Here is a 13,852-nt window from a genome sequence, read left to right as displayed (position 1 = left end):
AAATTCTCAATAGATAAGTGACTTATAAACTGGAATTACACTGAAGAATATGACTCAGTCTTCTTAGCATTAAGAATAAGAAGGTAAGACCATAAAAAAGAATGAAATAATGCCATTTGCAGCAACATGGATAGAACTAGAGATTATCATACAAGTGAAGTCAGTCAGAAAGAGAAAGACAAATACCATATGATATCACTTAAATGCAGAATCTAAAATACGATACAAAGGAAGTTATCTACTAGATAGACACAGACTCACAGATGTGGAGAACAGATTTGTGGTTGCCAAGGGGGAGGGGAGGTGAATGGAAGGATGGAGTTTGGGGTAAGCAGATACAAACTATTAGATACAGAATGAATAAACAACAAGGTCCTTCTGTATAGCACAGGGAACTATATTCAATATCGTGTGATAAATCAGAACAGAAAACAACATGAAGAAGTATATGTCTGCGTATCTGAATCACTGCTGTACAGCAGAAATTAACCCACTGTAAATCTTCTATACTTCAGTAAAAAAAGAATTAGAAAGTAAGAGAAATATGAGAATCTAATTAAGGTCCCCCCTCCCTTTTCTATTTCAGGACATTATAAGCTTTAAAATAAGAGCCATTGTGGATATTGTGTTTTGTAACATAGCAGTGAACTGGTTTACATAGCAGGGAACTCTTTTCCTTAAAATTAGAGCAATGCTGTTTCCAATATAATATAAGGATTTTTATCCACTCCCAATACCTTGAATTTTGCAGTTAATGCACAGTGTTACTTTGAATGGTCCTGGACCAAAAAGCAGTCCCTCAACCATATACAACAGGATATAGTTTTGACCTCTAATTGAAAAATGCTTGACAAAGGCAGTTCTTGGGGCTCAAGGGAGGCTGCCTCAAGATAGGCAATATATGCAGTTGGACAGGAGAGAAGGAGCAAGGATGTGGAGTTGCCATAGTAACATTATGGGAGGGAAATGAAATTGCATGGGGTGAGTGATTTTTTTTCCAATTCCCCTGATTTCTAAAGTACTAACATAATGAACAAGCATTCCCTTGGGAAGAATTCTGAAGCAATGCAAACTGGCGAGTCTAGATCTCATATTTCATTTCAGTGGCAGCGATCTTATTAGGGAGGTAGGGAACAGCACTTCTCTGGCTAGACAAAAGGCTCTCTCGTGTTAGACAAAGAGCAAAAGCTTGCACACTCCAAGGTCAAAAAGATTTGCTTTCAGGTCTAGCTTTTCTGAGAAGCACAGACTGGGACATTAAAGCATCACACTTAGGAACACTGAACCCAGAAAATGTCCTTAACAAGTCGAACTTGCTCAAAGATAATACTGAAATGAGACAATTTCATGACTTGGGAAATACTTTCAGAAAAAGACACATTTATTTTGATTAGTATCCTCTAGGTTCCTTTCTATTCTTCCTTTTAAGCAAAAAACACACCCAAGAGAAGGAAAGGAAATCACGCAGAAAACTCTGGATATATACTTTCTTCTTTGTCATGGATATAAAATGGGATATGATATTTAACTGAAGATTAAAAACAATGAAAGAAAAAGCAGATAGTACCCAGGAGAGGAGAGTTATAATGATAGCCAGAGAGAAATTAAAAGGCATTGGTTACATTCTAACAGTCAAACTATTCTCATACATGTATTTTTCTCTAAAGATTCTGACTGTATCCTCATTTTGTACATGTTAGAGAATTGTAGATTTGGCCTGAAAGGAAGTGAAATAACATTTTTTGAGACCGCTCTATTGTCACAGGCATTTTATATTTGTTATCTTATAGAATTTTTACAACAACACAAGAGAAAGGCATCAGAATTTGCATTTATAGATAAGAAAGTGCTGCTCCAAGGATCAATGTGCCTACCTAAGGTCACATGCAAGTCGCTGGTTCACGTTAGGACTTAGACTCAGTTAGACTCACATTAGAACTTGGTTCCTGCATCAGAGGGACTGGATCTCTTCCACTGCAGCAAGCAATCTCCTTTTAACATCAAGAATTCATTTCTGCCATTTATATACAGGAGAGAGAAATATATCTTTCTAGTGCCCTTCCTTGCTGTCCTGACATACATTCTATATGTTTAAAATCAAACTAAAATGAAGTAGAATTCCTTGTTGTTCTTTCTGCTCAGAAAACTGGAGCTTTCTTTCTGAGCCTAGAACACACCCTTATAATATTTGTTGTGTATTTTTCCACTCTCTTCTGTGTGAGCTTTTTTTGTCTCTTCTTTCTTATCTTCTTTTGGGTTAACTGAGTATAATTTAGTTTTCCAGTGACTGATTCACTATATATATCATTGACAATCTCTTCCCTCTGGCTTTTTAACTAAGCTCTTTCTTTTCTTTCCTATTTTTAAAAGTGGTGTTCCTAGAGATCAAAATAAATATCCTAAATTATCACAGCCTAAATAATATGATTAACTATATTATATAGTAATAGAATTTATGTTATTATGTATTGTTATATAATTTCATGTATGAGAATTCTACAATATTATAATTTCATTTATATTAGTAGCATATTTTTGTGCTATAAATATATATTTAACTTAAATGCATTATAAATCTTATAACAAATTGATATTTTATTTAAACAATCAATTTTTTTAAATTTTAAGAAAATAAAAATAGTTTTTATCTGATTATTACTTCTAACTCTTCTCTACTTTAGATCCACATTTCCTTCTAGTATCGTTTATCTTACGTCAGAATTAAGAACTTCCTTTAATATTTCTTTTAGTATGGGTTTGATGGTAACAAGTTATCTCAGTTTTTGCTTATCTGATACTGTCTCTATTTTCCTTTTATTATGGAAATATACTTTTACTGGATATAAATTCTAGATTAGCAAATACTTTTCAGTCAGCAACTTAAAGATGTTCTGTTGTCTTCTGATCAGAGTTTCTGATAAGAAGTCAGATAACATCTCTTCAATAGACACTATTTTATGACTATGAAATATTTAATAGTTTAAGAATTTATTCTTAATCAAGGCAATCACACTTCTGGAAATATAATGGAAAGCAAAACTCAATACCAATATTTATTTTATTTTTCTCTCACATTTAACCTGATAAATATAACCAGTTGCATTTCTGGGAAAGAAAAAAAGTGTTAGTTGCTCAGTTGTGCCTGACTCTTTGCAACCCCATAGACTGCAGCCCACCAGACTCTTCTGTTCATGGAATTCTCATGGCAAGAAAACTGGAGTAGGCTGCCATTCCCTTGTCCAGGGAATCTTCCCGACTCAGGGATTCAACCTAGGTTCTCTTGTATTGCAGGCAGATTCTTTACTGTCTGAGCCACCAGGGAAGCCTGCATTTCTGGGAAAGGACAGGCTAAAATTACAGGACATCTAAGTGTCTCCTGACATCTTTCCAGACTGGTAAGAATTTAACAACTGACAGATTTGAGATATTCTGAAAACCCTTTATCTACCTGCACACAAATATCTCTTTATTCTTATAAATCAGTTGGATGTCATTAACTTCAGGGAGCAAAATTATATCAACACAAAGTGAAAGTCGCTCAGTCATGTCTGACTGTTTGCGACCCCACGCACTATACAGTCCATGGAATTCTCCAGGCCAGAATACTGGAGTGGGTAGCCTTTCCCTTCTCCAGGGGATCTTCCTGACCCAGGAATTGAACCCAAGTCTCCCACACTGCAGGTGGATTCTTTACCAGCTGAGCCAGAGGGGAAGCCCCCTATCCTTATTAGCACAGGACCAGTATAAAATCAAGTAAGACATTTTGGCAAATGTAACATTAGGAAGTGTATCTAATATATTCAGCAAATACTTATTAAACATTTAGTATGTGCCAGGAAGTACTAAGTGCTAATGGATACTAAGATGAATGTGTGTTTCCGAGGGTCAAGGTGTAGTTTTAGATGTAATATTGTAGTAGTGGGATTATATGGAGAGGCAGGCAGTGGTACCTTGCTAGAAAGGCTGGAAGCTGGAGGAGGAATGGTGAGAGCAGTTGTCTGGGAACCGCAGTATTTTTATTACTGACTCTACCTGGAACTCGTGAATAGTCTCTGGAGCACTACATACAAGCACAGTTGCCTCATAAGAGTCAGTGAAAGGAGATGGAGAACTCAGAAGTTGCCACAAAGTTTTAAACCGGTTCTAACTTAGAATCTAATTTAAATTGGTTTAAACTCAGAAGTTGCTAAATTAGTTTTAAACTGGTTCTAATTTAGGGTCCATACTGAGCCCCTGATTTGGCTGTGAACTGATGCGAAGGAAAATAAAAACGACAATAGACCATCCACTGCAAAGTCTCTTCCTTTAGAAAGGATGCAAATACACATGCTAGCTTTGCAGAGAGCAGAAATTACATGGAAATAGCAGCTACCATAAGCAGTCATTCTTAGCAATGCATTTCTTTAAAGGAACAAATTAGGATGCTATATATAGATCAGATTGAAGCATTTGCCTTGATAGCTGTACATGTCGCGCCACATTTGCCTCCACTATTACCTCTTAAATTATGTTGTCATTGTTACGGAGAGACTGTTAAAGCTCTCCTGTCATAGCAACTTTCGGTGTGTACAATACAGTACTGTTAACTGTAGCCACCACGCTGTACCCTAGATACTTGAGCCTGAAAGTGAAAGTGAAGCCGCTCAGTCGTGTCCGACTCTTTGCGACCCCATGGACTGTAGCCTACCAGGCTCTGTCCCTGGGATTCTCCAGGCAAGAATACTGGAGTGGATTGCCATTTCCTTCTCTAGGGGATCTTCCCAACATAGGGATCGAACCCAGGTCTCCCGCATTGTAGACAGACGCTTTACCGTCTGAGCCACCAGGGAAGTCACAATATACTTGAGCTTATTCATCTTATAACTGATAGTCTGTTCTATCTAACCAACATCACCCCATTTCCCCTACCTCTCAGCCCCTGGCAACCAGCATTCCATTCTCTGTTCCATTCCCTTCCAAACCTCAATGTTTTCAGATTCCACATCTAAAAGATATCACAGAGTAGCAGTCTAAGTTATTAAGTTTCAGTGCTTCTCTTTTTCTGGGACTCTCATGATAGTCCGATTCTTCTCACTTAATGGTGTCCTGTAAGTCCTGTAGGTTCTCTACGTTCCTTTTTTCCTTTTGTTCCTCTGATTGGATAGTTTCAAACTGGATAGATCAATTTCTTCAACTTGGTCCAATCTATTCTTGAAGCTGTCTACTGAATTCTTCAGTTCAATTACTGTGTTAAAAAATTTTTTTTAATTGGTGGATAATTGCTTTATAATGTTGCATTGGTTTCTGCTGTACAACATAATCAGTCATAAATACATATATATATCTCCTCCCTCTAGCGCCTCTGTCCCCTCTCCCATCCTAATCCCTCTAGGTCATCACAGTCATTGTTATTTTTAGCTCCAAAATTTATTTGGTTGTCTTTTTATGTTTTCTATCTCTGTATTGAACTTCTTGAATAGTTTGTATTTTTTTCCCCTGATTTTGTTAAACTGCTTACCTGTGTTTTTTGTAGATCTCTGTGCATCTTTATTTTTTTAAATTTTATTTTACTTTTAAACTTTACAATATTGTGTTAGTTTTGCCAAATATCGAAATGAATCTGCCACAGGTATACATGTGTTTGGAATCCTTTGTCCAGCAAAGTTAGTGAAAATTCACCGTGTTCCTTTGGTGACGTCATGTTACCCTCGATCCCTTCCTGATCCTTGTAGCCTTGCATAGATGCTGTGCATTTACAGAAGCAGTCATCTCTTTCAGACTTTATGGCTTGACTTTGGTATGGAAGGACTTTCTTCTATGGTGGGAGCATGCGGGAACATTCTCTAACCTTGCATCTCGCAGTGCAGGGTCTCAGATACAGGATTGGGGGCTGATGTCTCATCTGTTCAGGCTGCTGGGGGCACAGCATTGACCACAGTGGCTGCAAAGGCTACTGGAGACCTCAGTGCCTCTCGGGTGCAGGGGCTCAGGGCCTGGCAGGCAGTGGTGGCGGCTGAAGCTGCTGGTGGAAACAGACTCGGTTGCAGGGGCCAGTTGCAGGTGCCTATGCAGTCGCAAATGCTCATTTCAGACTTACACAAACAGCTAGGGGCAAGGGCCAGCTGCCACGGGTCCCGGCCAACTGCAGGTACGCTGGCAGTTGTGGGGTCCCTTGGCTGTCAGCATTCATTACTGTGGCTGCAAGGTCTCACCATGGGTGCATTGCCGTGGAGGCTGGTGTTGGCCATCAAGCTGGAGGCGTGCAGGTGCCCAGCTGGAGGGGTTCCTTGCAAATGAGCCTGGTGGTGCAGGTCAGTGACAGCAGACAGGGCTAGGCCTGGCCCACAGGAGCTGTGGAGGCCCTGGTGTGTACTATGGTTGCAGGGTCTCCCCAGGAGCATGCATGGCAGTGGAGGTTGGTCATGAGGGTCTGGTTGGGAGCGTGCACATGCTGAGTGATGGAGGCTGGTGACTAGAAATAGAGCCAGGTTCAGGTCCACAGGCAGTTGTGAGGGCCTTGGTTGTTGGCTTGCCGTTCCATACTGAAGGATCTTGCCATAGGTACAGTACAGCAGTAGAAGCCTGTGATGAGGGTCCGGCCGGCAGTGTGCAAGTGCACAGCTGGAGGAGCCAGCCCCCAGCACATGCACAGAAGTGGGTGACCCACAGGGCTCTAGGCTGCTGTCATGCACTTGTGTGGCCACAGAGGTCTGGGCTGGCTGCTGGTATGGATCCTGAGCCCCAGCAAGGCAGTGGGAGGTGAGGAGCAGGGAGGGGCTCACACAGCTGGTGTCCACGAACGAGAATATCCGCGGGACAAAAACCAGTGACATCTACAGGGGTCTGTGTCGGCTGTGCTGGCTCTTGGCTACTTCAGGGGGAAAGGTGCTGGGGTCTGAGAGCAGGTCACAGGGAGCCTCAGTCATCCCCATCACGTGGCTGACGCTGCCAGCCCCTGCTGTTTCCTTGCTCCTCCCCATCTCTATTCATCTCAGCTTTGCCAGCCTCTGGTTGGGTGAGACCCAAGTGGGTCCTTAGCTCAGTTTCCTGAAAGGCTGGGAGGCTGGCTGCTCACTCCGTTCTCTCTTTCTTGGTGAGGAAAACTTCTTCCTACTTGGGGAGGCTCACCCTTGGCCCTGAGTAGCGCTGGCCCAGGGGATCAGAAAATCCCATGGACGGAGGAGCCTGGTAGGCTGCAGTCCATGGGGTCGCTGAGGGTCGGACACGACTGAGCGACTTCACTTTCACTTTTCACTTTCATGCATTGGAGAAGGAAATGGCAACCCACTCCAGTGTTCTTGCCTGGAGAATCCCAGGGACAGTGGAGCCTGGTAGACTGCCGTCTATGGGGTTGCACAGAGTCGGACACTACTGAAGCGACTTAGCAGCAGCAGCAGCAGCGGCAGCAGGGGATCAGATGCTGCAGGCTAGCTTTTTGTGAGTTATTTTCCGGTGTTTTGTTCCACTGTGCTGCTTAAGTTTCTTCTTCTTAAAAAAAACAAAAAGTATTTATTTATTTGGCTGTGTCAGGTCTTAGCTGCAGTACGCGGGATCTTTGATCTTCACTGTTGCATGCGAAATCTAGTTCCCTAACCCAGGATCAAACCCGGGCCCCCTGCATTTGAGAGCGTGGAGTCTTAGCCACTGGACCACCAGGGAAGTCCTTGCTGCAGTTGGACTCCTAAGCTCTCCCTGAGCTCTTTTTGTAGTGTATCCTTGTCTAATTGTTGATCTTTGTGGGTGGTGGGGGCTGGGGTCTCATACGTCACCATCTTGGTCACATCACCCTAACATATATCACCACCCTGACTTTGCTGTAGCTAATTATTCTTAAAGTCACAACATCCGGTGCCCCAGCAGTGGGGAAAGCCTGTGGAGTCATCGGAACAACTCACCATCTGTACTGAGATAGAAACTAAGACTCAGGAGGATGAACTTTCCTAGGGTCATGATTTCACTAGCTGGTCACACTTAAGACTAGAGATCAGGCACCAGGGTAGAAAAAAATTCACTCTCATCCTGCTTTTCCAGCTGGCCAGGTCTTGCTCAGATCCCAACCTAAATCACTCTGACTACAATTCAAGTTTACTTTCCTGATTGAAAGGGCAGTAAGAGTCTGCTTTTGAACCAAATCCTTTATCAGATTAGCAACACACGTACGGAACACAGCAAGCCAATGAGGGGGTCCCTTGGAGTGTGCTGAGTGAACTCTCTAAATCTAGGGCATTGGTGTGTAGCAGGTCAGACTGTTGATGCAACGAGGTAGCTATACAAGTAGGAAGTATCTGGCAGGAAGGAGATGGGTAGATAACAATATTTATTTTCTAAAGAGCTACTGGATTGAATCATTAAAACTTGTATTTATAAAAAAAATTGCTTTCCGTTTTCAGGCTTGTCCCTAGGGCTTTCTGAATTTTATGGCTCCCTCCTTTTCACTGACACTTTGAGTCACTACTCAGTCATTTCAGCAAGACAGAAGGGAAGCTTTGAGGAGAACACAAAATAGTTGACATATTGGGGGTATGTACTATGTTTTCTTCCATACAGTCTGCCAGGAATTCAGTTTGTTCTCAAGTGACACCACCTGTCCACCCCAAGCAGGACAACAACAGGAGAATGACAATAGAGGCATGACCATTCTGTTTCTCTAAGTTTTCCTCACATCCACACAGCACTCACGTAACACTGGAGAAAAGCAACTCCACGTTGAAACCGAGTGACTGGTGAAAAGGACTCTACATTTTGTTTAAAATAAGACAGGCTTAAGTGTATTTTGAATTCGCCTATGTCCCGTATTTTGCATGTCTGATGCTTTTGTCCAGAAGCGTTTGTATGTTTAATTCTAGCCTCCCCCACGACACCACATGCCCCTTTAATATGGGACCTGAATTTCCTACATACCCTGTCTTCTTCCTGTTGTACCAAATAGAACAAGTAAGTGTTTGATAAATGATGCAAAATTACTGATAAGCAATTTTGCTGTTCTGGTGATTGATGACTATATCAAGAGAGGGAGAAATATGGGCATTTCTAATCCACACACTTTGTTAAAATCCAGCTGGATACCCAAGTATAGCTATACAAGTTTCTCTCTTCTGCTCAGCTCCAGTATCCCTCTTTACTCTTCACAAAAATTTCTGTATTCACAAATGACCCTCTACCTCTGCAGGTAACCAAGAGGCATTAAGTGATGATTATCTAACTTATTCTTTTTTGCAACCGCTCCTGTACTCAGTAGAACACCCCTGCCACTTAAAGCAACAGGTCTAGCCTACTGCTGATGGCTTCTTAGCAAATAATGTCAGGTCAATGCAATAAGACCTCTCTTCAATTTACTTCCCTAGTCAGACAGTCTTGTAGCGGGTAAATCCTCATCTTCCTTCATTCTCCTCTCCAGAAAGCTTGTTTCTTTTATGCTACACACAAGGCATAAAACTTTCAGGTTCAACAATACTAAGACAAAGAAGTCTGGTCTCCTGTCAAATACCCAGGGCTGGGCTACCCTCAAGTCAGAGTATACAACAGACAAATGATCAATCAGCCTCATGAGGGCAGGGGAGGGGGCTTGTGGGCTTTCTCCATGACTTAGCCAAGTCTGGCCCACAGTAGGCATTCAATAATCATTAATTGCTTGAGTGAATACATGCAGTGAAAGATAAAGTACTGAATCAAGGACTACAGGAACCAAGTCAGGGTTACTGGGCCAGTTTTAGAAATATCAGGATTCTTGGAAAGAGGAACCACAGGATTGCAGGAGATACAATTACAAGACAGGGATAACTCTCCAAAACCCTTAGAGAGGAGGATATTTATAAGAGCACATTTTACTCTTAAATGAAATGTTGAAAAAGAAAATCCCTGGTCAGAAGTTAAATGTTAACTGGAGCTCTGAATTATACGGGCACACCTCATTTTACTGTGCATTGCTTTATTGCTCTTTGCAGATACTGCTTTTCTCTCTCTCTTTTTTTTTTTTTTTTTACAAGTTGAAGGTTGGCGGCTACCCTCATCAGGCAAGGCCATTTTTCCAACCATTTCCTCACTTTGTGTCTGTGTCACATTTTTGTGCTTCTTGCAACATTTCAAACTTTCTTATTATATTTGTTATGATGATCTCTGGCCAGTGGTTTTTATGTTACTATTGCAAAAAGATTATAACTTGCTAAAGGCTCCAATACTAGTTAGGATTTTTTTTTTTTTTTTTAGCAATAAAGTACTTTTTAATTTAAAGTATATACACTCTTAAAGACATAATGCTTTTACACAATAGACTATAATATGGTATAAACATAACTTTTATACACATTAGGAAGTCCAAAAATTCCTGTGACTTGTCTTTTTGCAATACTGCTTCACCGCAGTGGTCGGGAACCAAAGCTGCAGTATCTCTGAGGTGTACATCTACTAGCAACGGCTGGGATTTATTTCTGGTCTACTTTATGCCAATACAGTTTACAAACATTAGCTTGAGCACTGCAACAAGCCTTCAAGGAAGCCATTAATCTTATTTTCAGGTACAGAAACTGCATGCAGAAGGTTACATCGCCTCGTCAAACTAAGCCAACCAGCTAAGCTCACCTTCTGGGATTCCAACTTGATTCTAAGTCTCACTTCTTTCCCCTCCCCACAACAGTGCCTCACACCAAACAATTAACATGGCAAAACACCTGCCTAGACTGACCTATGTTGAAAAAATTTGTTAAATTGTGGTTTAAAAAAACCACAATATAAAATTGACTCTCCTAACCACTTTTAAATGCACAGTTAAGTAGTATTAGCTATATTCATGTTGTATAACATCTCTAAAACTTTATCTTATAATACTGACACTCAACAACTCCCCATTTCCCCATCCCTAAGCCTCCAGCAAGCGCCATTCTATTTCTGTTTCCATGTGTTTACTGTTGGTACCTCCTTAAGTGGGACCATACAGTATTTGTACTTTTGTGACTGGTTTCTGTCACTGAGCATAATGTTCTCAAGACTCATTCATACTGGGGAATTGACAGGATTTCCTTATAAGGCTGAATAACATTCCACTGTATGTACATAACGCATTTTCTTTAACCATTTTCTATCCATGGATATTGGGTTGCTTCCACCTCTTGACTATTACATGGCTTCAATTACTTCTTTCAATTGTTTGGGGGTGTATACACCAAAGTAGACTGCTGGGTCATATGCTGGTTCTATTTTTAGTTTTTGGAGGAACCTCCATACTGTTTTCCATAGTGGCTGCACCAGCAGTGTGCAAAGGGAGACAGATTTGTTTTTAAATAAAATGTCAGTTTTATAATCAAACTGGCCCAATAGCTCTGTCTGCAGTATCAAGTAGTGATTAAATACTTAAAAATTTAACTCAACAAAAACTCTGGACCTAAGCCTTAGTTTCTATAATTAAATCCCAGTACTATTTAAATGTATATTAAAGCTTTATAAATGGGGATCATTATCTCATTATAAGAAGAATCAGCTTAGCAGTCATTTTCTAAGAGACGACAACAAAGGAAATAACAAAGCCAGGGCTGAGCCAGCAACAAAGGCATTAGTAGAAGCAGACCTGCTTCCTGAAAATAAGCATAAGCAAGTACCTAAGTTGCACCCTTACCCTTGTTTTGGCATCAATTTTAGCTCCTCGATCAAGCAATAGTTTTACCATGTTGGCATTTCCTCTTTTTGATGCAACATGTAGAGGAGTGATGTCATTCTGTGCAAGAACAGAAACAGAAAGTACAGTGTTATTATTTTGAGTTCAAGCAAAACATTTCTTCCCAGCCTTCTCCAACATCTCACATTTCTCTCTTTTTTTTTTTTTAATATCCATTGTGAACAGAATGCTTCCCAACATCTTTGTCTGATGGCAATTTTACTCAGAATGAGACCCCCCCAAAGGGATGAATTTTAAGGGACACTCTCAGTGGGGGTAGGGCCCAAGTTTATGTCATTTGTTTGATGGGATGGTTATTGTTTTTGTTCTAACATCCTGTGCCTTTAAGTCCATGTGTTTTCCTGTAAATGTGAATGATGCATGCTGGCTACTGAATGGTTGACTAAATGGAGGATTAGTCATCTGAGATGCAGTGGAAGGGGTGTCATGTTACTCAGAACCGGCTCTAGGTCATCTGAGTGCAAGCTGTCAAGGAGAGAGGAGAGTAATTCAAACTGGGAAGTCTGTCAGTGTCCTACAAAGTCACAGGGCTTCCCATGCACAATGGGCTTAAAGTGTTCACAGGCGCTTATTAGCAATTTCACAGAAAACGACTATGTTGATTAAAACAAACAAACAAACAAAAAAACTACTGTTGAGGACAGATGTATTGTCAGGACAATCTGACATTCCAATCACGATCCCCTGGGTACCACAGTTTTCCTCCATATAGCGACAGGTTCTGTGACTGTTTCCAGACTGTCAAGGAAATATGTGTACACAGTGAAAACATTTTCTCTTTTGGCTCCTTCTTCTTGATTGGCAACAATATGGGTTTAAGGTCTGTAATTCACAGAAGTCAATTACATGATAAATGAACTAGGCTCATAAGTATTTACATTCCTGTCATGTGATAGCAAATACAAAATAATAGCTACGAGGTATTGATTCATTTCCTATGAATTATGCAGTGTTAAACTTTTTACTGTCTCAATGAGTTTTCATAATCCTCACAATATCACATATAATCTGAATCACAATGTCCATTCTACAGATTAGAAACAGCTAGCAAAACCAGGATCCAAATTAAAAGATGACTCAAACTAATGGGCTTCCCTGGAGGCTCAGATGGTAAAAAATCTGCCTGCAATGCAGGAGACTCAGGTTCAATTCATGCTTTTGAAAAAAAGATCTCATAGTGAAAATTTTCAAAAAGACCAAAGTTTGAGAGAAAGCCACAGTGAGCTTAATGTACTCAACACTCTGGCTCAATAATCATCAAACATTTGCCAATATTATTCCTTTTATATTCTCTACTATATTTTTCTGACTGAAGGAGTTGGAGAGTAGAAAGCAAATCCTAGGTATCATATTATTTCACCCACAAATACCATATCATAATTTAATTATCTTGAATAGATAAGGATATTTATGAACAACTAATCACAATATCATTATACATAAGTACAAATAATCCCTTCAAAACACCAAGATCTCTTCTATATTTAAATCATCTCAGTAGAGTTGTTCAAATAGAAGATACACATCTTGGGACTTCCCTGGCAGTCCAGTGGTTAGGACTCTGTGCTTCCAGGGGGTGCAGGTTGGATCCCTGTTTGGGGAACTAAGATCCTGCAAGCTGTGTGGCCAAATTTTTTTTCAAAAAGTAAAAAGAAAATCCAAAAGAACCTTTGGATATTAGAAGAAGAGGGCTTGCGAGATGTGTGGACACAGATCAATACAGAAACATCGACTGTTTAAACAAAAAGAAGATCCACAAGTTGCATTAGGTTGAAATATACCTTAAGTTTCTTTGAATCTCCACAAGTGTCCTACTCCACTTTTGATGTTCCATGCCCAGGTATTTTCTGGAAAAACTGGGTGGTTTATTGTGTAGAGTTTTCTACATTTTAGATTTGGTTGGCTGACTGCATCCTTATGGAGTGTTATTACTTTTTTTTTTTGTATTTTCTATGAACTTTCCTAGTTAAATACTTTATAACATTATACATTCTCACATCTGAACAACTCTTTATCTCATTTTTCTTAGGTGCTATTGCATAAATCAGTTCCATAATAATTAGTTCATTAAATCAAAGAAGGAGAAAGAGATCTGAATAAACCAAATGTGACTTAGTAATGTTGGCGGGGAGTGGACAGGCCTAATATTGCTCTAGACCAAGCGGTAGACACACCTTTTCTGCAAAGGGCCGGATATCAAATGTT

The 13,852-nt window shown here is 40.3% G+C and overlaps 1 protein-coding gene across 1 annotated transcript in view; it reads right to left on the bottom strand.

Moving 5' to 3' along the window:
• Positions 1 to 13,852, bottom strand: part of ANK3 (ankyrin 3) — a 376,954-nt gene that overhangs the window by 192,711 nt on the left and 170,391 nt on the right. Inside the window, 1 exon segment of the mRNA XM_070364655.1 lies at positions 11,588 to 11,686. Within this exon segment, the coding sequence (XP_070220756.1) occupies positions 11,588 to 11,686 (99 nt within the window).

The sequence above is a fragment of the Bos mutus genome, chromosome 28, assembly GCF_027580195.1.
Source record: "Bos mutus isolate GX-2022 chromosome 28, NWIPB_WYAK_1.1, whole genome shotgun sequence".
Classification (NCBI taxonomy): Eukaryota; Metazoa; Chordata; class Mammalia; order Artiodactyla; family Bovidae; genus Bos; species Bos mutus.
Note: the sequence above shows the minus strand (reverse complement) of the source record. Positions and strands in the feature narration are given on the sequence as shown.